General features: G+C 38.1%; 1 protein-coding gene and 1 pseudogene across 6 annotated transcripts in view; both read right to left on the bottom strand.

The window, feature by feature from the left end:
- The window catches only part of SCN9A (sodium voltage-gated channel alpha subunit 9), a 166,566-nt gene that overhangs the window by 93,874 nt on the left and 49,036 nt on the right, over positions 1–23,656 (bottom strand). For all 5 annotated transcript variants that reach the window (XR_015152763.1, XM_086370753.1, XM_086370760.1 and 2 more), the window contains exon 2: positions 2–309. Coding sequence is in view for 4 of the 5 variants with exons in the window: in XM_086370753.1 (XP_086226879.1) it covers positions 2–259 (258 nt within the window). In the remaining variant the exon portion in view is untranslated. The remainder of the gene's footprint in view (position 1; positions 310–23,656) is intronic.
- On the bottom strand, positions 1,176–1,981 carry LOC147378467 (regulator of microtubule dynamics protein 1 pseudogene; annotated as a pseudogene). Its single transcript, XR_015152716.1, has one exon. The product of XR_015152716.1 is annotated as a regulator of microtubule dynamics protein 1 pseudogene (transcript).

Genomic DNA, 23,656 nt, shown 5'->3' on the forward strand with positions numbered 1-23,656 from the left:
CTTTTTTGTCTGCATAGTAAGGGTCCAAGTCCTCCAGGGGCTCTGACACCATGCCCGGAGGAATGTCCCCATAGATGAAGGGCAGCTGCTTGCCGGCTTCCAAGTCACTGCTTGGCTTCGGCCCTTCATCGTCATCGTCTTTCTTTTCTTCTTTGGGTTCCTTTGCTTTTCCTTCAGCAATACGTTGTTCAATGAGGGCAAGAGACTGTTTTGTGAAGAAGACAAAGCTCTGAGGTCCCGGGGGAGGCAACATTGCCATCTTTTCATCCTGTATGTTTTATTTCCCCTTCAACTCCTTACATAAGAGGCCTAAGGAGAAATAAAGAAAGCTTTAACTGTTTGCCAGTCAAGAATGACACTTAACAAATAATAATAATAATTATAGTAATAATAAAAAACAGATTCTGGTTTCAATTGCAAGAAGTAATGTGTTCACATAATTACCATCATGTTGAATGGGCACCTACTAAGTGACTACCATGTACATGACTTATTTCCCATGCCCTCTAATGAACTTTACTTAGGAACTTGAACTTAGTACTTTGTGGATCTTAGTGACAACTTAATTAAAAATGCTTAATTCAGTTTTCTTTTCATCTGTGCTTACTCTTAGGGCAATTCAACTTCCCTTGTTTAAAAATCTCTGTGATAGGACTTCTGACAGCACCATGTCCCAGTTCTCCTCTTTCTGCATCACCTGATCCTATTCTGACATACTCACAGTCTCTGCTTCTCTCTCTTAAAGAAACCCATTTCTATAAAGTGAAGCGGTAGAAGATTGTTTTACTCTATTTTACACATTTAGATTTTCTTACAATAAATACATAGGCTTCCCTGGTAGCTCAGATGGTAAAGAATCTGCCTACAATGTAGGAGACTGGGTTTGATCCCTAGTTCAGGAAGATTCCCTGGAGAAGGGAATGGCAACCCACTCCACTGTTCTTGCCTGAAGAATTTCATGGACAGAGGAGCCTGGCGGGCTACAGTCCATGGGGTTCCAAAGAGTCAGACACGACTGAGCGACTAACACACACACACACACACACAATAAATACATGCCATTTTACAAATCAGAAAACATTTTTACATTTTGAATTAAAAATGATTTAGGGAAATGTTTTAGAAGAACAAAGAAGATAAAAGGAATTTTGGAAATGTTTGGGGAAAGATTCAAATTTTTTTTTTTTTATAGTTAATGTATTTATTATCTTTAAAATCTGATGAAAAGGCAATGCTCCTTAGGTACTTCATTGAAAAATTCTCAGTTCTTGTCACTGAAACCTGTAAGTAGCTGAGCAGCTTCTGTCTGTATCTGTTTATCCTCCTCTGTGTGCACTGGGTAGTCCTTGGCCTTTGTTAGCCAGAAGGCAGCGAGCTTTTTGTTGTGCAGCTTCAAATATGTCTTTCCTAGAAGGAGCAAGTTTTTGCTGTAGAAGTTTGGATCCACTTGCTCTGCCCTGTGAAAGTAGCCTAGGGCTTCCTCATAGGTGGAGCTAGGTGGAGTTGCAAACAGCACTTTAGCAATCCTTCTTTGATACCAAGGCATTTCAGCAACTGTGTAACACCAAATACCCATAAGGTGAATTGAAGTAGCGTCTTTAGGGTTCAGTTCAATTGCTTTCTCAAAATGCTCCTTGATAATGTAGGCATTTGCAATTTTAGCCTTGATTCCTTCATAATCTCCAACATCACCAATACAGATTGCATACCACTTATGGACCGCACGACTGGATTCGTTTTTCTCTAGTGCCCTTTTCGCATACTCTAGGGCTTCATATACCAAGAACTTTTTCTCCTCTTCCGAGGTTCTACTAAGCTGAGCTGCATCACGTGATGCCTGTGCCAAACGCCACAGTAACTCTGCATCTTCACTTTCCTTGTACTGGGTTAGCAACTGGTAAAGTTTTTCTGTTTCTCCACTTTCATATAAGTAGTCTGCTTGTTCAAGGACTTCTTCAATTTTGAAGACTTCCACACAGAGCCTTTGTTATTGCTGCTGCTGTGGTGCGCTCAGTCATGTCCGACTCTGAGACCCCAGGGACTGCAGCCCGTCAGGCTCTGCTGTCCATGGGATTCTCCAGGCAAGCATACTGGAGTGGGTTGCCATTTCCTACTCCATCAATTTTTAAAGTTAAAAAAAAACTATGACCAGATCAGATCAGTTGCTCAGTCGTGTCCGACTCTTTGTGACCCCATGATCACAGCACGCCAGGCCTCCCTGGCCATCACCAACTCCCGGAGTTCACTCAGACTCACGTCCATCGAGTCAGTGATGCCATCCAGCCATCTCATCCTCTGTCATCCCCTTATCCTCCTGCCCCCAATCCCTCCCAGCATCAGAGTCTTTTCCAATGAGTCAACTCTTCGCATGAGGTGGCCAAAGTATTAGAGTTTCAGCTTTAGCATCATTCCTTCCAAAGAAATCCCAGGGCTGATCTCCTTCAGAATGGACTGGTTGGATCTCCTTGCAGTCCAAGGGACTCTCAAGAGTCTTCTCCAACACCACAGTTCAAAAGCATCAGTTCTTCGGTGCTCAGCCTTCTTCACAGTCCAACTCTCACATCCATACATGACCACAGGAAAAACCATAGCCTTGACTAGACGAACCTTTGTTGGCAAAGTAATGTCTCTGCTTTTGAATATGCTATCTAGGTTGGTCATAACTTTCCTTCCAAGGAATAAGCATCTTTTAATTTCATGGCTGTAGTCACCATCTGCAGTGATTTTGGAGCCCAGAAAAATAAAGTCTTACACTGTTTCCACTGTTTCCCCATCTATTTCCCATAAAGTGGTGGGAAACTATGATAGGCACTCAAATTATGACTTCCTTAATTGACTTACATGTATATACAAAACAACACAAAAAGTGCAGGAAAGAAAAATTTAAAAATTATATATTATTATTTTGGAATGTTCTAAATAAAAGAGCATAAAAATCACAGTTCTTATTTTTAAAATGATAGGCGCATTATTTCATTGAGTCAAGGTAACTTTATAACGCCTCCACTGGGAAATAAAAATGAGTCCTTCTGCATCAGGATTGCCTGAGTGTTGGGATACACCAACTTCTAGTATGTCAACCCGCTGTGAAAAGCTTGAAAGACTGTGCATTAAGTGATCTTGATACACAAAGGGAGGATGAGCTAAGAGAAGCCATGGTCTGCTCTTTTATTTTCCATTGTGAAACGTAAAAATTAAGCAAATCACAATAGTGACAACACAGGTTATATAGATTCAGAAAAAGAAGTGAAAGGAAGCTGAAACTAATTATTCTTTCTTTTACAGATTTCTCCGCTTCCCATGTTAAAATCAACTCTAGTTATGTTTAGAGCAAAATGGATGACTCTTCCCCTTAGCTACTTGAGCACAGTATAAGAATAACAACCCTTAGTAAGTAGTAGTGTTAGTCGCTCAGTCGTGTCCAATTGTTTACAACACCACAGACTGTAGCCCACCTGTGTCCACTGTTCACGGAATTCTCCAGGCAAGAATACTGGAGTGGATTGCCATTCCCTTCTATAGGGATCTTCCTGACCTAGGGATCGAGCCTGGGTCTCCTGCTTTGCAGGGAGATTCTTTATTCTCTGAGCCACCAAGGAAGCCCTTATCAGAAATCTATGTATTTTTTAAAGGTGGAAAGCCAGTTTAAAAACAACATAAAAACAATCATTTTGCAATGTAAATTTATGTAAAAACTTATAAAGCAAATTTAGCTTTTCTGAAAAATAACCTTTTTATGTTTTATCACACAGCTCAGTCAGTAAAGAATACGCCTGCAATGCATGAGACCCAGGCTCGATCCCTGCCTGGGTCAGGAAGATTCCCTGGCAGGCTATAGTCCATTAGGTCACAAGAGTTGGACACAACTTAGCAACTAAACCACCACACACTTGAATCTGGGTTTTGCCATGGCAGTGTCTTATCACATTTCTTTTTAACTTTGCTAACTCATATTCATTTAAAATAATTTTACCAAATAGTTAATCTGGGCATGTTTCTATATCAGATATATAGAGCTATGAGAGTAAGGAGAAAACACAGCTTCTGTGTTTATGAAACTTCTAAAAAGGAATACCAATTGAACCAAATCATACAGACAAACCTGGTTTGACCATAGTAAAGGACAATACAATTAGTTTAACTCACATTCTTTTTTTATATATTGAATGTAGAAACAAAGATAGAGAAATTAGGCATGGATCAGGAGAGAGGGTACCATATGTAAGAGGAAGTAGTGAATTCTCTGATTTAAGAACAAAATTTCAAACATTTCTGACAAATTCCAAGACTCTTTTAGTATCCTCTCCAAATATGCAGAACTAAAACCCTCTTATAAATAGTAGACATATAGCAATCATTCACGGGAAAGAACATGTTGAAAGCCATGCAATGGCATAATTAGAAATAAGAACATATCTCTACCTGGATTCAGAATTATAGAATTTTATAATTATAGAAAAGAACAAAGTCTATGCTACTGGCCACAAGCAGCTAATAATATTGCTTTTGAACAGTTAATGACTACATGTTTGCTGGCTTTCCTGGGTTTTAAAGTATTTGACTAAGATTATTTACTTCATTGGACTTCTCAGGGGTGCTGGTGGTAAAGAACCCACCTGCCAATGCAGGAATTGTAAGAGATGTGGATTCAGTCCCTGAGTTGGGAATATACCCTGATGGGCTACAGTCCAAAGGATTGCAAAGAGCTGGACATGACTGAAACAACTTAGCATGCATGCATTCATTTACTCCATTGTTTCTATAAATTCAAACCAATAAGAAGAAACATTTATTATTTATTTATTTTGATGGAAACTAAAGCTGAGATGACTTTTTTTTTAAGAAAGTAGTGAAAGATAAGGAATATCTCAATGTGCACATTCAAAAGCAGGCCAGGGTGACTCATGAGAGAATGAATCATGACTCATCATTTCACTACTACGTAAGTACTCAAAAGAATTTAAAACACGTCCCCATAAAACTTGTACATGAATGTGCATAGCAGCATTATTCTTAATAGCCAAATAGTGGAAACAATTCAAATGTCTGTCAACTGACAAAATGCAGTGTGTCCACATAATGGAATATTACATGAAAATAAAAATTAGCAAAATATGGACTCATGTTACAACACAGATGAACCCTGAAAACCCCATGAATGTAGCCAGATCCAAATGGCAAAAGGCTGGATGGTTCCATCCATGTGAAATGTCCAGAATAGATACATCCTCAGAGACAAAAAGAACATTACTGTTGCCAGAGGCCAGCAGGCGGGGATAGTGAGAAATGACCATTAATGGTGATGGGGTTAATGGTTAATAGGAATGAAGCTTCTCAGAGAGATGAGAAAAAGTTCTAAAATTAGACAACGCAATGATTGTGCGACTCTGTAACTATGCTATAAATCACTGAATTTACACTTTAAAGGATGATTTTTATGATATGTAAGCTACACCTTCATAAAACTATTAAAAACAATTTCTAAGAAAACAGAATCATGAAATCCATGAAAACTGTCCTACGTCAAGAAAAGAGGTTTAGAAAATGGAAACAAATGCACACGTTCAACACCAATCTCTGCATAAGTCTCTATGGTCTCAGTATAAACACAGAATATCTTTTGGTGTAAGACTAATTTAGGAGAAGCTATGATTTAGTTTTAGCACTTGCAGGCCAAGCCTGGTACAATTTACAAAACTGTGGTCACAAATCACTTGATTCCAGAAGTTAGTAGCCTTTTGGAAATGGTACTACCTCTCTCTGAGAAACAAGGTGGTGAGTGTAGTCGCCGTTTGGGCTTAGGAGATTCCTCAACGCTTCTAGAAATCAAAGGGGTAAGGAGGGGTTACTTGTCCTGATTGACTTTAAGTGTACACATACTTGGTCTCCTGGGGGAAGAGATGGCTGAAGAGCTGGTATTTCTGTACATCTTATATTCAAATGGAGGTGTCACATGTTTCAAGAATTATTTGACAGAAATTCTGGTAAGTAGATGTCATGACCTCAGATATCCAATACTCTTCCAATATTGTTATTTTCTTTTTCCCTGTTTTTTCTTGTCCTCACTCTCTATTCATGCACATTCTCAACATACAGTTTAAAAGTCACTAAAGTATATGCCAACAGTGAGGGTGGTGGGTGATTCAAGTCAGTGGTACCACAATTTTAGATACTTTCCTCAAGCTAAATTGAAGGAAGATGTTAAGCCCTTGCTTAACATGAGGGTCTTGAAAAAAGTAAGTTAAAGAGCTTTGGGTCAGATTCCATAATCATCCTCTAGTTTGGGGGGTAGAGGGGAAATCACAGCCTCCTGTCTGGATGATGGGAAAAAATAATGTGTACAAATTTTTGAGGGTAATTTTGCAATATCTATCAACAAATATGTTGATTCATTTTTATTGCCAAATAACTTCCCTTCTAAGAAAGTAACCAAAAGCAATAATCTCAGATGTCTTTAAACATTTATGAAGATATAACTGCAATATTTTTATAGTATTGAAAAAGTGTAATCAATCCAAAAGTCTAACTGTCAGGGTTTCATTAAATGAAAAATGAACATATAATAGGAAACTGAGTGGCGTCTAAAGAGTGCTTTAAAGACTATTTAATATATTTTACAAATCTTATATAAATAACAGAATATAGGGTACACAAACAAAAACATATACTTACTTTCATCTCAATTTTTAATTTTTTTTAAATTTTATTTTATTTTTAAACTTTACATAATTGTATTAGTTTTTTAAAAATGTATTGAAAGTATGAAATTAAATGTACTGTATATTTAATGAATGCTATTCCTAGCTGAAGGATTAGGAGTTATTTACTAATTTATTTATATTTTTTCAAATTTTAACATTAAAAATGTCATACTTTTTTATCAAAAAAATGTACTTAAAACAGAAGCACTGAAATTTATTTGACCTCTGGTGGCTCAGCGGTACAGATTCCACCTGCCAATGCAAGAGACATGGGTTCAATCCTTGGGTCAGGAAGAGCCTCTGGAGAAGGAAATGGCAACCCAAGTCTAGTACTCTTGCCTGGGAAATCCCAAGGACAGAGGAGCCTGGCAGGCTACAGTCCATAGGGTCACAAAAGAGTCGAACATGACTTAGTGACTAAACAGCAACAAGACAGTTAATAAAATTAGCCAATATTTATTCTTTCCTTTTTAGTTTATAATTTGAAAATACCATATTTCCATGCATTAATATCTATGAAAGTATTCTGAACTCTCTTATTTTCTAGCTATTACCTATGTACGTATGCATCTACCATCTACCTATTTTTATCTTATACATCTTTCCAGTCAAAGCAATGTCTGCTTCCAGTTCATGACAATGGTCTTATTCCATGTGTTTATCACTCTTTGGCTTCTAAATCCCCACTACATTGAAAACAAAGATGCACAGAAGGGAACCAAGGGTTTTATGACATCACTGAAAACCAAAAAAAAGATACTAAAGAGTTTTCACAAAACTAGAGATGGCGATAGACAGTGATAGAGATCGGAGAAGGCAATGGCATCCCACTCCAGTACTCTTGCTTGGAAAACCCCATGGACAGAGGAGCCTGGTAGGCTGCAGTCCATGAGGTCGCTAAGAGTCGGACACGACTGAGCAACTTCACTTTCACTTTTCACTTTCATGCATTGGAGAAGGAAATGGCAACCCACTCCAGTGTTCTTGCCTGGAGAATCCCAGGGACGGGGGAGCCTGGTGGGCTGCCGTCCATAGGATTGCACAGAGTTGGACACGACTGAAGTGACTTAGCAGCAGCAGCAGCGATAGAGATACAGACAGACTTCCCTGGTACCTCAGATAGTAAAGCATCTGCCTACAATTCGGGAGAACCAAGTTCAATCCCTGGGTCGGGAAGATCTCCTGGAGAAGGAAATGGCAACCCACTCCAGTATTCTTGCCTGGAAAATCCCATGGACAGAGGAGCCTGGCTGGCTACAGTCCATGGGGTTGCAGAATCAGACACTGAGGGACTTCACTTTCACTTTCAAAGAGATAGCAGATGGGATTACCCTAGAGAGGAGATAAAAGGAGAAGGCAAGGCCTAAAACAATCATCTGAGAATGTTCAAGAAAGAAATACTTCTTTCTAGCACAGAAGTCATAGAGTTGGCACACGAGCAAGTATGTCAGAAACCAAGTTGACTAACCAAGGATTATCAGCTTAACAACTTGCAGGTCGCTATCCCACAATTCCCTCTATACTTCTGTATAAGGCAGCAGAATTCATCCTGAGGCTAAAACCAAAGAGTTAATCTCTGAATTAACTGAGATAAGACCTCTAGAATGTCCATATTCATTTTAGGTGAAAGCGGAGTAGAGTCTGGGGAAAGATGGATTCTTCTTCTTGCTCACCTATCCTAAAATGAAGCCAGTCTATCAACTCATCAGATACATATAGAGAACTTGAAATCATCCTGCCCTTTCAAGGGAGTACTTATTTGGAAAACAGGCCTACATAAAGGCAGAAGAAACCCTGACCAACAACATCACAACCTTTTATTTATAACTACTAATAGATAACTAAGGGTAAACTGGTAATCAAAACTACCAAACATGAAACTGAAGGACTAAGATGTACAGATCAAACTCTTAACTCCAGAAGAAAGGAAAAAGCAAACATAGGGGAATATTAAGAGTTTAAAATTAGCATTCCCAGAGAAATTTGAGAGGATAGAGAACAATATCAAGAATCCATAATATGAAATTAATGAGTCTTATTCCCTATCATTTTCTTAAATACTACTATTTCAAAATAGTAAGTACTTTCCCTATAGCTACCAAAAAATATTTATGTCAGAATGAAGGTATACTCCATTCTCAACGTAGGTATATAAAGGAATCATGCGTATAACTTAAAAAAATACAACTGTCAGGGTTTATCCAAGTAATGCTGAAATAAAATTTTTCAGGGAGGGTTTACGCTTATCTACTTTTAAAAAAATCATAAAATATTGATGTGACTTCTTTTAAGAACCATTTTTTTAAAGGAACAAATGCACCAAATCAAAACATCAGACTGGGGCTTCCCCAGTGGCGCAGTGGTAAAGAATCCACCTGCCAACACAGGAAACACTGGTTCAGTCCCTGGTCCAGGAAGATCCCACATGTTGCAGAGCAACTAAGCCTGTGCGCTGCAACTAAGCCTGTGCTCCAGTGCCCAGGAGCCACAGCTACTGAGCCCCACTGCGGCAACTAGCGAAGCCCATGCACCCCAGAGCCTGTGCTCTGCAACAAGAAGCCACCACAGTGAGAAGCCGGCACACCGCAACTGGAGAGTAGGCCCTGCTCATCACAACCAGAAAAAACCCACACAGCAACAGATATCCAGCACAGCCAAAATCACATAAACTGTTACAAAAAATCAGATGAACATTGTAAATTAATGACCAGGTTTCATTATTTAATAGAGAAAACAAATGCAATTAAAACCACACAAAATTTTTTGGGTTATGCTTTATTTGAACAGTAGGTAGTAGGAAGTAAAATATGAAAATTTAAAGTCTCCATGTTAAAACTGAAAGGATAAACATAAATTCCATTCAATAAAAACAACACATTTTTGAACTCCGAATCTCTATCATGCTCAGTTAAAGAAAGAAGATTTTGGGATGAGGTGGGGAAAGGAGGAAATGAAAGAGGTTGAGCAAGAGAAGGAAGATAATAAACAAACCAAACACAAAAGGAGAGTGTAATAGGGGAAAGGGGGGAAAGACTAACAAAAATACCCTGAATCCCTTAGCTCCCTTCTAGCTACAAAGTCCAAGATAATAAAAGAGCAAAGCAAGTTCTTTGCCATATTAATTTTTATTTTTAATTCTCAACATTTTAAGCATCACTCATGCTGTATTCCCTGTAGCTCAGTTGGTAAAGAATTTGCCAGCAATGCAGGAGATGTGGGTTCAATCCCTGGGTCAGGAAGAGCCCCTGGAGAAGGAAATGGCAACCCACTCCAGTATTCTTGCCTGGGAAATCCCATGGCCAGAGAAGCCTGGCAAGTTGCAGCCCAAGGGATCACAAAGAGTCAGACATGACTTGGCAATTCAACCACACATTGTATCACTCATATCGCTTCATCACTATTAAGCCTGGAAATTTCAGTTTTGTATCCTTTATGCTCTCCATTTTCATTTGAGGTAAGCAATGCTCCTCCTGGGAGTGTCCCCCACACTCACTCATCCTTCAAATCTGTGGTCTTTCACGCGAGCCCAGATAATGTTTGCTAAGCAATAAGTATGGAGAGGACTAGCTAATACTGCTTAAAAAAAAAAAAATACCAAGAGTTACCTTTAGCCTTTCCAAGTATGTCTTTTTAAAAGCTGTTCTTCCATGGTGACTATAGTTAATAATACTGTATTACATATTTGAAAGTTACTGAGAAAATAAACTTTAAAAACCTTCATCACAAGAAAAACAAATTAACTATGTATGACAGATGGTATCTAGACTTCCTGTGGCAATCATTTCACAATGTATACAAATATCAAATTATTATGCTGTATATCTGAAACTAATTACAATGTTATATGCCAATTATTCTTCAGTTTAAAAAAAGCTGATCTTCAACTTTCAGGAATAAATGACAACACTGCAAAAAAAAATATATTAAAAGATGCATGTTTATCAGCTTAAGAATTAAAGTGCTAGTTGCTCAGTCATGTCTGACTCTTTGAGACTCCATGGAACTTTAGTCTGCCAGGCTCTTCTGTCCGTGGAATTCTCCAGGCAAGAATTCTGGAGTGGGTAGTCACTCCCTTTTCCAGGGGATTTTCCCGACCCAAGGATCAAACCCAGGTCTCCTGCACTGCAGGCAGATACTCTACCATCTGAGCCACCACGGAAGCCCTGAAAACTAAAGGTACGTGGTAATTTATGAATGCTATTTAGGAATGTGCACACTTTTAAAAAAATAATTTTTCACTTTATATAAGTTTCTCCAGTTTCTTTTCAAATTTGAGTTTCTATAAGATATTGAAAGTATGGCATGTTGATGTATGGCAAAACCAATACAATATTGTAAAGTAAAAAAAAATAATAATAAATTTAAAAAAAAAGAAAGTATGACTCAATTTCCAAAATGTAAAATATAAAATGGACAAAAGTTTTCATGAGGTATACTTGCACTCAATACAGGAAAATCTGAACTGTTTTCAGTAGCTCACAGATCATTTCATCATCTCGACCTTTCCTATCACAATCCACATTCTATGTTCTACAGCTATTAACTCCGTACATATGACTTAACTTCTCTGAGCCTCAGGTTCCTAGTTTGAAAATGGGGTTAATAATCACTGCCTCAAAGAGTGGTTAGGATTGGGATGATTAAGTGTATATAAAGAGCATAGGAGAGAGTTTTTCATATAGTAACCATAAATGGTGCCATTAATATTATTAACTTGTCTCATTCTTTCATTTAAATTTCTTGCTGGGGTCAATTTCATCATAAATTTGTAATTAAGATCTATTAATTATGATCAACTTGAGGATATTTCAGCTTATAGATATACATTAGCCTGTAATACTTTGGCCACCTGATACGAAGAACTGACTCATTAGAAAAGACCCTGATGCTGGGAAAGATTGAAGGTGGGAGGAGAAGGGGATGACAGAGGATGAGATGGTTGGATGGCATCACCAACTCGATGGACCTGAGTTTGAGTAAGCTCCAAGAGTTGGTGATGGACAGGGAAGCCTGGTGTGCTACAATCTATGGGGTTGCAAAGAGTCAGACACAACTGAACTGAAATGATTAGCCTTTTAAACATGAAACATAGCTCAATATATGTGTATAACATGAGCAGAGATTTGATTTAGAGAAATGATTCAAGTGCAAGTTCAGGAGCTAAAAGTCCTAGAGTTTGAATCCTAGGTTTTCCAGTAACTAGGTACGTGATCTTGTATATCAAAGTTATGCAACCTCTCTGAGCCCAAAGATGGCAAAGCATTTATAAAAGAACCGGTTACTTCATAAACATAATGTTAAACAGTACAAATATCCCTAGGAGGCATTTTGATTACTCAGAGATTTAGACTGCTACTGAGTTTCGTTTAAGTAAATCCCCATTATTTTGCTGAACTTTATATGAAGATTTGCAAGATATTTTTTTATTTAGACAAAGTTAGGTGGTTCAAGAACTATCATTAAGATTTTTTCTTTTTTTTTTTAAACTTAAATTTGTATTTGTGAACAGACTCAAAAGGAAATGAATTCAACCACTTGGTTCACCTTCTAAGAAGCATTTAAGTATCATTAATAGAGTCTCTGAACAGAGAACAAGAATGATCCCTTCCTTCAAGCAAAGAAATATGACAGTCTCTAGAGAGTTTTAGGGACTATAGGTACTTTCTATGGCTCTGAACATACTGTTTCAAAAACTGGATTTTTGTCATCATATATTAGCTGCAGCCATCAGGAAGCTGTTTGGGGGGATTCCTTTAATCTTCAGAGCCCTATGAAGCCCTTGCCATAGAAGTAACCTCTGAGAGTAAGAAGGGCATGGGGTCCCATAGATATTTACAATCCAAATTGGGACTCTCACAGAAATCACTGAAGTAAACCCCAAACCAGTTCTTACTTAAGTGACTGAAAGGGGAAAATGTCTGTGCCCATTATCTTATGCTGACAAAGGTCTCAGCGGCCTGTTTCCTTAGTGCCACGGCAGGTGCCTAATGCTGACTCTAATAAACCCAACTGGTTTATTAATGACAGTATCTAGTCTATCGTGGTTCAGGTAGCATATGTATATATTTTTGTCCATATAATTTTCTAATGAGAGTCAGGCTTTTGTAATGATATCAGCATATTTTGTCTTACACATGTAATACAGATTTAAAAATACAATTATTCTCTTAAAATATTTCCTACGGAAATCCTTTAGCAGTTAGTTTCATTTGACAGCTTTCAATATTTCTTGTAGAAAGAAACCACCATTTGAACTTCCTGTTTCTTTCGTTGAGATTAGACAATTAAAGATATACTTACTCATTTCAAGGAGCAGGAGAATAATTATATGCTCAAAATTCTTTCATAATCTCAGATTCTGTTTTATATTTCCTCATTGGGTTCTTACCTATGGCTAATTTAAATTTATATAAAAGTAAAATAGGTTCAATAAACCATTTTGAAGATCTGTCAAAATCTGAATCAGCTTCAGTCAAATCTAAACTATTTAAGACAGTGGACAAATGTAAAAGGAAGTAAAATAGAATGTTGTATTGATACATATGGTTGTCAAGCAAAAAACTGCTTTGAAACTGCCACTTTCCCAGAAACAAATGGTGATATTTTCCCATAGGTAAGATTTTAGCCAGAGTACCAATTATTTTTAAAGCTTTCTGAAGGCATCATGGAATCCATACACAAGCACTTTAAAGAGCAATTTAAGACAAATCATTCCTCACATCAACAGTGATAACATGTTGATAACATGCTCACTTGATATATGATGATCATGGTACTTTACTTGTATAGTCTTCCTCCCCAAAACCTTGATCTAAATCATGAGAAAAACATCAGAAACTCTCAAGTCAGGGACATTTTACAAAATGCCTGACCAGTACTTCTTCAAATCATCAAAGTCATCAAAAACAAAGGAAGTCTGAAGAACTGCCATGGCTTGAAGATGCTTAACGAGACATGATGGTTAAATGTAATATTGGTAATGTGGGAAAGATCTTGGATGAGAAAAAAGATAGTGGGGAAAAGCTAGGGAAATCTAAGTATAGTAATAGCATTCTTTAATAATAATAATGTATCATTATGGTTTCATTAATGCAACAAATATACCATAACAATGTAAATTGTCATTAATATAGTAAACTGAGTATGGTTTACATGGGAACTCTGTACTACCTGTAAAATTGTTCCGTAAATCTAAAGCAATTCCAAGATCAGTAGTTCATTTAAAACAAGAAGAAATCACAGGTGTAAAATTATACTAATATTATGTAACATTACCAATGTCTCAGTAATTTGATTTTATCAAGTAAATACACTGCTATTATTTAGAATGTACCTGCGATAATAGATCTACAAAACTGAACTACTTTAATTAAAATGGGCTATACTTAATACATAAAAATAATGTTTTACACAGTAAAGATAGCATAGATTTAATAAATATGAGATCCATTAGAAATGCTGATCAATTTTTAAGTTATTATGCTTGGGAGGTAATTTTTATAAATGTGCCCTCTTGGGTAAGGAATAAGCTTACAATTTACAAACACAGAACTTGACTGGATTCACAATGTCTGAGCCCTAATTATACTTGAGATCATTATGACTAAGTGGGCTAAAAAATTCATCTATAAGGGATTCATGTGTGTTTTCTTTTAGAATAGGTCTGGGTTGGGAAGATCCACTGGAGAAGGAAATGGCAAACCCACTACCGTATTTTTGCCTGGAAAGCCCCATGAAGAGAGGAGCCTGGCAGACTACAGTCCATAGGGTAGCAAAGAGTCAGACACGACGGAAGCGACTTTGCACAAACCTGCAAGGGCAATTTCACTCACTCCGTAGTGTTAAGATGCCAAATATCTTCTAAGTTGTTAAATTAAAGCTTTATTATATATCTGCATGATGATACAGTTAAGTTACAAAAGGCTCTGTTCCAATTTCTGTACTACTTTAGGAACTGTAGGATAATACTGTGATGAAAGAAATCTGACTGCAAAATTCTCATTTTACTGACATCTAAACACCTGAGAGCTTCCCAGGTATCTCAGTGGTAAAGACCCTGCGTGCCACTGCAGGAGATGTGGGTTCAATTCCTCGGTCAGGAAGATCCCCTAGAGAAGGAAATGGCAACCCACTCCAGTATTCTTTCTGGAAAATCCCATGGACAGAGGAGCCTGGTGGCCTGGAGTCCATGGAGTCTCAAAAGAGTGAGACATGACTTAGCAACTAAATAACAACAAACACCTGATAACAACAAACAAGACAACAGACAACTCTGGCTAGCAGGGATACACTTGATTAACCATTTCTTACAACCAAAGTGCTCTTTTGCCAGCACAGTATTAAAAAAAAATTTGTTTGGCTGACTTGCATCTCAGTTGTGGCATGTGGGATCTCCGCTGCATCATGCAGAATCTTTTATTGCAGTGCAGATGCTCTAGTTATGGCAGGTGGGCTTACCTGCTCTGCAGTATGTGGCATCTTAGTTCTCCAACCAGGAATTGAACCAGTGTCCCCTGCACTGCAAGGTGGATCCTTAACCACTGGACACCTGGAAAGTCCCACCACCAAAACATTTTAAAATCCTCACCTATGTTCAGTGACACCCCCTTTACAAATTTTCTATTCATAAAATCCAAAGTCTCTTGATAAAAGAGAAAGTCATCATCAGGGGAGACGAGAGAGGCAACCTTCTAGTATGACTGTCGTGATACAAGCTCTCTTTCATGAGAACTGAAAAAATTCGGATGAGTTTGGAAGTTCTGCTCTACCTCTTGGCTCCAAAGGAAACATGTGGATCCTTCCTACACCCAGCTTCAGCACAGGAGAGGAATACCTAGGTCAATTAGATCCTAACTGTCAACAACAAGGAAGATGAAGGTGAAACAATGTGAGATAAGAGGACTTGCACATTAGTCAACCACTAGCTCTCCTACTTAGATAAGAAAGGGAAAGCTGCTGGAGAACTAAATCTGGAGAATACAGAGGAAAAACAGTAACTGAACCAGGTGTGGGGCAAGTACTGGCTGCTTTCTGAATCATAATTAGAAGGCCTCTCCATAGTTGTTCATTTTACTCACACATGAATACCTGATAGGGGCTTCCTAGGTGGCGCTAGTGGTAAAGAATCTGCCAGATAACATCACTGGAGGAAGGCAATAGACAGATATGCCCTGGGTGTACAAATCTGGTTCCATCCTTGGCAGGATAACTGTGGCATTTACACAGCAAAGCAAAATATTTTGTCAAGATTAAATGCTGTATCACATCAGACACCAAGACATAAATCGAAAGACATAAATCTTAAGAGACGTATATGCCTATCTTCCTCTTGAGACATCATAGAAGTTACCAAAAAGAACCTGAGAGCCTTATAAAGGCACTCGCTTGTAATAAAATTTTCCTCTTTCAGGAAGCATGTGAGACTAATTGTCTTGATGACTGTCAAGATATGCAATCTTGGTATTGTGTGCTTTGCTCAAAGATACATGTTATAGCTGCACTGCAGTACTAAAATAAACATAAGCAGAACTTAAAACTTAAATTCTTAAGGTTTAATCATTTTAACTGCTTCTTTTTACTATAATCTACTTTTAGTGCATTATCGTTCATACTTGTGTTACCTTTTCATATTATATTATTTCATAGTTCACTTATCAAATTAGACAGTAGGCATAGTTGGGTTCTAAATCACTTGGGAATTCTCTGAACAACAGTATTACAACTACATAGATAGAAAAGCACCACAAATTATCTATTACTTTGGGGTGGTGGTGGTTTAGTAACTAAGTCGTGTCCAATGCTTGCAACGCCATGGACGGTAGCCAGCCAGGCTCCTCTGTCCATGGGATTCTCCAGGCAAGAACACTGGAGTGGGTTGCTGTTTCCTTCTCCAGGGGATCTTCCTGACCCAGGGATCAAACCTGAGTCTCCTGCATTTCAGGCAGATTCTTTACTGACTGAGTTACAAAGGAACCCCCTACTTTGGAGAGAAGGGGTTACCAATTGCTACCATAAGACAAATTCAAATATAAAATGATACTTTATTGAAAAGTCATACTACTTGAGGTAAAATGCCTTCCTTTGCTTCAAGCAAAGGAAGATATAAAAGGTATATCTATTCCAACTCACTGCACACACAGATCAGTCTTACATCAGTTCAATTCAGTTCAGTCGCTCAGTCGTGTCCGACTCTTTGCAACCCCATGAATCGCAGCACGCCAGGCCTCCCTGTCCATCACCAACTCCCGGAGTTCACTCAGACTCATGTCCATCAAGTCAGTGATGCCATCCAGCCATCTCAGCCTCTGTCGTCCCCTTCTCCTCCTGCCCCCAATCCTTCCCAGCATCACAGTCTTTTCCAATGAGTCAACTCTTCGCATGAGGTGGCCAAAGTACTGGAGTTTCAGCTTTAGCATCATTCCTTCCAAAGAAATCCCAGGGCTGATCTCCTTCACAATGGATTGGTTGGATCTCCTTGCAGTCCAAGGGACTCTTAAGAGTCTTCTCCAACACCACAGTTCAAAAGCATCAATTCTTCGGTGCTCAGCCTTCTTCACAGTCCAACTCTTACATCCGTACATGACCACAGGAAAAACCATAGCCTTGACTAGACATAGTCAGATATTAATTTGCTTCATTTTTTAACCTCAAAGGAAATTACAGATATGTCTATGCAGAGAAGTATGTGTGTATGTGTATATGTATATACATTTATATCCAACAACCAATCTTCCTTCTTAACTGGGGTGAACAGGGATGTCCCTTTGAGAGTAGTGGTGATGGTACTTGAGCCTTTACCTCTTACTATAAAAATCTAAGGTGAATTATCCTTCCTTTCTACTCTTGTTAGAATAGTGAGGCCTCATCTCCTAAGTTGATCCAAATGGACTAACTTTCCCTTTACTTTTACTCTGGATTGAGTGAAGCCAAGATGGAGGAAGGTCAAATTGGAATTCCTAGGTGCTTGAGTCTTTGTGCAACTACAGTAAAGTCCAGTTGTGGTAGAACTGTCCAGCAGTTCTGTCCTGGCCAGATGAGTCTGCAAATAGTCTCTGGCCCTCCCGTTGGTCTGTTCATTTCCCCATCCAGCTTGTCCACATTCCCAAAGCTGTCCAGTGACCGTGTGAGAACCCAGAATCTTCCAATAAAACTCCTTTTGGTGTGAAAGAGCCAATGTTTATTTCTCTTGCTTTCAACTAATATTCTTGCTTAATAAGGGAAAATTACTTCTGACTCACTGTGTGGAAACTAGGTTATGAAAAGAACAGGCTAATTTTAGACAGGGCAGTTTTGCTAAGTGATTAAAATACTTCAAAATTAAATTTTCTTTTAATGTTACATTTTTAATAGACTATTTATAGTTTTTTATCCTCAGGAAAGTCTGGGATAAACAGGAATATTGTGATTATGAGAAATATAAAGATTGATAATAAAGTAATTTAAATAATCATAAGAATGCTATATTATTTGATCTTGGCCTAAACTAGTGGTTCTCTCAACAGGGCAATACTCCCCTACTCACTACTCAGGTAGAGTTACCAGAGTTAGCAAATAAAAAATCACAACATTCAGTCAAATTTAAATCATTTCTAATTTTTTATGCAATTATGGAAAAGGTCAGTTTTCATTCCAATTCCAAAGAAGGGCAATGCCAAAGAAGGTTCAAACTACCGCACAATTGCACTTATCTCACATGCTAGCAAAGATATGTTCAAAATTCTCCAAGCCATGCTTCAACAGTACATGTACCATGAACTTCGGGATGTTCAAGCTGGATTTAGAAAAGGCAAAGGAACCAGAGATCAAATTGCCAACACCCTTTGGATCATAGAAAAATCAAGAGAGTTCCAGAAAAACATCTACTTGTGTTTTATTGATTATGCCAAAGCCTTTGACTGTGTAGATTACAACAAACTGTGGAAAATTATTCAAGAGATGGGAATACCAGACCACCTGACCTGCCTCCTGAGAAACCTGTATGCAGGTCAGGAAGCAACAGTTAGAACAGGATGTAGAACAATAGACTGGTTCCAAATTCGGAAAGGAGTACATCTGTATACTGTCACCCTGCTTATTTAACGTATATGCAGAGTACATCATGCGAAATGCTGGGCTGGATTAAGCACAAGCTGGAATCAAGATTGCCAGGAGAAACATAAATAGCCTCAGATTACATAGATGACACCACCTTTATGGCAGAAAGTGAAGAGGAACTGAAGAGCCTCTTGATAAAAGTGAAAGAGGAGAGTAAAAGAGCTGGATTAAAACTCAACATTCAAAAACCAAAGTCATGGCATCCGGTCTCATCACTTCATGGCACATAGATGCAGAAACAATGGAAATAGCGAGAGACTTTATTTTGGGGGGCTACAAAATCACTGCAGATGGTGACTGCAATTATGAAATTAAAATATGCTTGCTCCTTGGAAGAAAAGCTATGATCAACCTAGACAGCATATTAAAAAGCAGACACATTACTTTGCCAACCATGGTCCATCTGTATGGATGTGAAAGTTGGACTAAAAAGAAAGCTGAATGCTGAAGAATTGATGCTTTGAACTGTGGTGTTGGAGTAGACTCTTGAGAGTCCCTTAGACTGCAAGGAGATCCAACCAGTCCATCCTAAAGGAAATCAGTCCTGAATGTTCAATGGAAGGACTGATGCTGAAGCTGAAACTCCAATACTGTGGCCACCTGATGCAAAGAACTGACTCAATGGAAAAGACCCTGATGCTGGAAAAGACTGAAGGAGGTAAGAGAGGGGGTGACAGAGGATAAGTTGGTTGGATGGCATCACCAACTCAATGGACCTTAGTTTGAACAAGCTCTGGGAATTGGTGATGGACAGGGAAGCCTGGTGTGCTACAGTCCATGGGGTCAAAGAGTCGGACACGACTGAGTGACTGAACTGAACTGAATTGCTTATGCCCATTTTGAGATAAATAAAACACACACATAGAGCATACTTACTTTAAAATTTCATTCATTGTGTATCTAAAATTATCAGTATCTAAATTATCTATACCTTTCTTAAATATTTCCTTGGTGTTTCGGCTTTCATTAACAGCTCCTTGTTTTGCTGAATTTTCTTATATAAAATTTCTTGCAATTAGAGTCTATGTTCCATTTACATTGTAGCATATCTGGTATAGTGTTCACATCCACTTATTTCATTCTCTTGTCTACTGAACATTCATTAAGGAGAAAACATGGTCAACATCAGCCTTTCAAGCTGAAATACTGAGCACATATGTACAATGACTCTGAAGTCATATGACTGATTTCTTTGAAGTGTATAATATTACCTTTCATGATATAACTTGCTTTTGTATTTTTTAGGACTAAGTCATCTCTCTTGATCTATGACTTTTTAAAATGTTGTCTACTGACAAACAAACACTGTCTTGAATTTTTAACCTCTTTTTCTTTGACTACAGATGGTTCCAGTAACCCCATTCTGGAAGAGAATTTAGCAACATTCATAAGCAAGAATCAAATTCTTCAAGAGATGAGTCATTTCAAAATACAGTCATCACGCCTGCCGTAATAATCATTCATTAGAAGATGGATTTTCCCCCACTTGTTCTTAAGTAAAGTTGTCCCTTTTAAAAACAGCCTTGGTATTTAAGGAATAACATTTTCCTTAATTTTTTTCATTCAACAAGTTCTTTTAAGCAGTGGAGTACTTCAATAATACTTTCTTCTCTGCTTTCAAACAACATAATCATACTGTAAAGAGATACTGAAAACTATAAACAGGAAATAAGTAGGCATCACTCAGTGAGTTATTTAAAAAGTCAACAAGAATTTCAGAATGAATATATGATTTCAGTGCTTCAAATAGTCAAGGACTGTCTCCACTGCATTTTTAGAAAGCCACTAGCTTTTAGAATGCAAGAGAACTGAAAAGTAATGAACGCAAACAAACTATAAAAATCCTCCAATCATTCTGTTTGAGCAGAATCTTAAAATAAGAAAATAATTTCACGACGATTACATTACTGTCAATATGGTGCTTAGTCGCTAAGTCATGTCTGATTCTTGTGACCCTGTGGACTATAGCCCACCAGGCTCCTCTATCCACATGGTTTTCCAGGCAAGAATACTGGAGTGGGTTGCCATTTCCTTCTCCAGGGGATCTTTCTGACCCAGGAAATGAACCTGGGTCTCCTACACTGCAGGCAGATTCCTTACTGACTGAGCTACCAGGGAAGCCCTTACTGTCAATATAAAGGACACCAGATGTTGCTCATTATGTAAAACATGGCAGAACCGTCAACACTCAGAGACTCATTTATACTTTGCTTCAACTTTGAATAAACAACACACCTTTAGGTAAACATCCACCAAAATATGAATGTCCCAGAATCCGCCTGCTAATGACACAAGAGATATGGGTTCGATCCCTGGGTCGGGAAGATCTCCTGGAGTAGGAAACGGCAACCCATTCCAATATCCTTGCCTGGAAAATTCCATGGACAAAGGAGCCTGGCAGGCTACAGTCCATGGAGTCACAAAGGGTCAGATATGACTGAGCGACCGAGCACACACACATCACCAAATTATACTTGTATTATCTCCACCAAAAAAGTACAATTCTTATAATTAATGCCTAACTCAGTAAGAGGAGGAGTGCTTGTCATGAACATCAAGCAGGAAGAGTCTAGGGAGCTTGCTAACCATCCTACAGGAACACCTCCAACAACAAAGAATTACGTGGCCCAAAATGTCAATCTTGCTGAGTTGAGAAACCTGTGGTTAGACCACAGTTTTATCCACGGGCCCCTCTGATTTAGCACTGGCCAAGGTTCTTAGGAACTTACTTGCTAATTTGACTCACTGATTTTTACATTGTCTACTTGCTGTTTACACTGTAAACTCCCTGAGCAAATGGCTCAGTTTTTGGTTCTCCTTCTCCTGATGGGTATTGTAGGCTGTCAATAAATCCACAATGGCTCCACTCTTCTCAGTTATAATCACTACATTATCCTTAGCTTTGGTCCAACCTTTGGTACTTCTACTATAGTACTCATTATAAAGAATATCTGTGCAGAGCTAGAGACCTAGATATTGACACTAATTCACTTGGGAAATATTCACTCTTCCCATTCCTTTTAAAGGAACTATGTCCTTGAAAAAATAATGAAAAGAAAGGAGGGTTGGAGAATAAGGAAGATGCAATGACTGTGAATTAATTTAAGCAGGAAAATGATCAAATCTGTATTTAGTAAAACTCATGTCTTCCACAGTGCAGAGGGTGAATTTACAGTATAGAGATCAGCTAGCAAATGAGTACAAAAATGTAGCATATCAAGGTGCAGAAGCATGATCATATTTGAGAGCACATGAAAAGTTAAAACTGACACTTAAATGTGGTACCCTAGGAATGAGATGAGAATCAAAAATTGCTTTCAGGTATCCAACTTGGACAACCAAGTAAATGCTTCCATAATTTCTGATGGTAAGAAAACTAGGAGGATGAGACTTAAACAAGAGAGAAAAATGACGGGTCCAGTTTTGAACATAATGTGTTTGAGATGTTTGCAGACATAAAGTATACAGGTGAATAAGTAGTGAGCCATGTTCAGTGACCCACTCAGTATATGAGTGGGGATGAAAATAGTAACTCTGGACTCATCAGCATAAAGAACCATTTGACACAGACCAGAAAAAATTCTATTTTTAAAGGGTAATAGTCTTTAAGAAAGACTTAAGTACAAATTAGCATAATACAAGGGAGGCTGAATGGAAAAAGTACTTTAGAAACACGAGGATGTAGAAGTGTGTTTGAGCTAGGGTAGGAAAGATAAGCCAGAATTCCATAGAAGTTCATGGTTGAATAGATATTTCTAATTATCCTGACTATATAACCCAGGCAGGAGAACTTCTTTTTAATCCTGACTTCAAGACTTAGAAGCTATGTTACCTAGGTCAAATAACTTAATTGGGCATTTCAATTTACTTACATGTAAGACGAGTATGGAAAGGATGATGGAGAATTAAATGAATCAACAAATATAAACTCCTCAGAACTGCATCTAAAACAGTAAGACTTTAATAAACGCCTATGATGATTGCTATTATTATCATTATTGATCTGGCAGTGGGAACAAAATGAACCAAGGCACTGATGCATCAAAACACACAGAGCAAACTAAAGAAATGATGAGAGGTCTATGGAGTACTTGGTAGCATTAAACCCAGGAACAGATGATTATGAACAAGAACTTCCTAGCAGAGTAGTGCTTTCACTGGCATTCCTCTTCTGGTGGCTCAGATGGTAAAGAACTTACTGCATTGTAAGAGAGGGTTTAATCCCCGGGTCGAGAAGATTTCCTGGAGAAGGGAATGGCTACCCACTCCAGCAGCCCTGTCTGGGGAATGCCATGGACAGAGGAGCTTAGCAGGCTACAGTCCAAGGGGCAGCAAAGAGTCGGAGACGACTGAGTGACTAATCACTTCTATAGGAATCTGTGCAGCAATTTTTATGCCATTACGTTGCGGGAAGAATATTAGTAGGAACCTTAGGAAACCATATTTATGTTCTGGCTCTTACTCTTGTCACCCATGAGACCCGGAGCAGGTTTTACTCAGCTTACCCTAGCGCCAGTTATTCCACTGGGAAAATGAAAAATTTTGATGATGATCTTTAAGTTCTTTTCCAATCTAAAGAGTTCATAATTTTCCTGAACTTGTAATTTGTTCTGACTAAAAGTTCTGAATAAAAAGTTTTTGTAAACTTGTAACTTTTTCTGAATAAAAAGCACAATGTCTATAAATGATTATTTAATAAACCCTTCAGTATTACTTGATAATGAGACTGCTTCTTGAAAAATTTAGAAAACCTCAAATGGTCCCATCATTTGGAACAAAAGAGGAAATGTATGTGTTCTAATATTCATTCTCACTCTCTTTTTTCACACAAGAATCCTGGGTTATCAGCTCTACTGAAAAAC

This window comes from Bos grunniens, chromosome 2, assembly GCF_055505025.1.
Source record: "Bos grunniens cultivar Pamir isolate PY7600 chromosome 2, Bosgru_T2T1.0, whole genome shotgun sequence".
Lineage (NCBI taxonomy): Eukaryota > Metazoa > Chordata > Mammalia > Artiodactyla > Bovidae > Bos > Bos grunniens.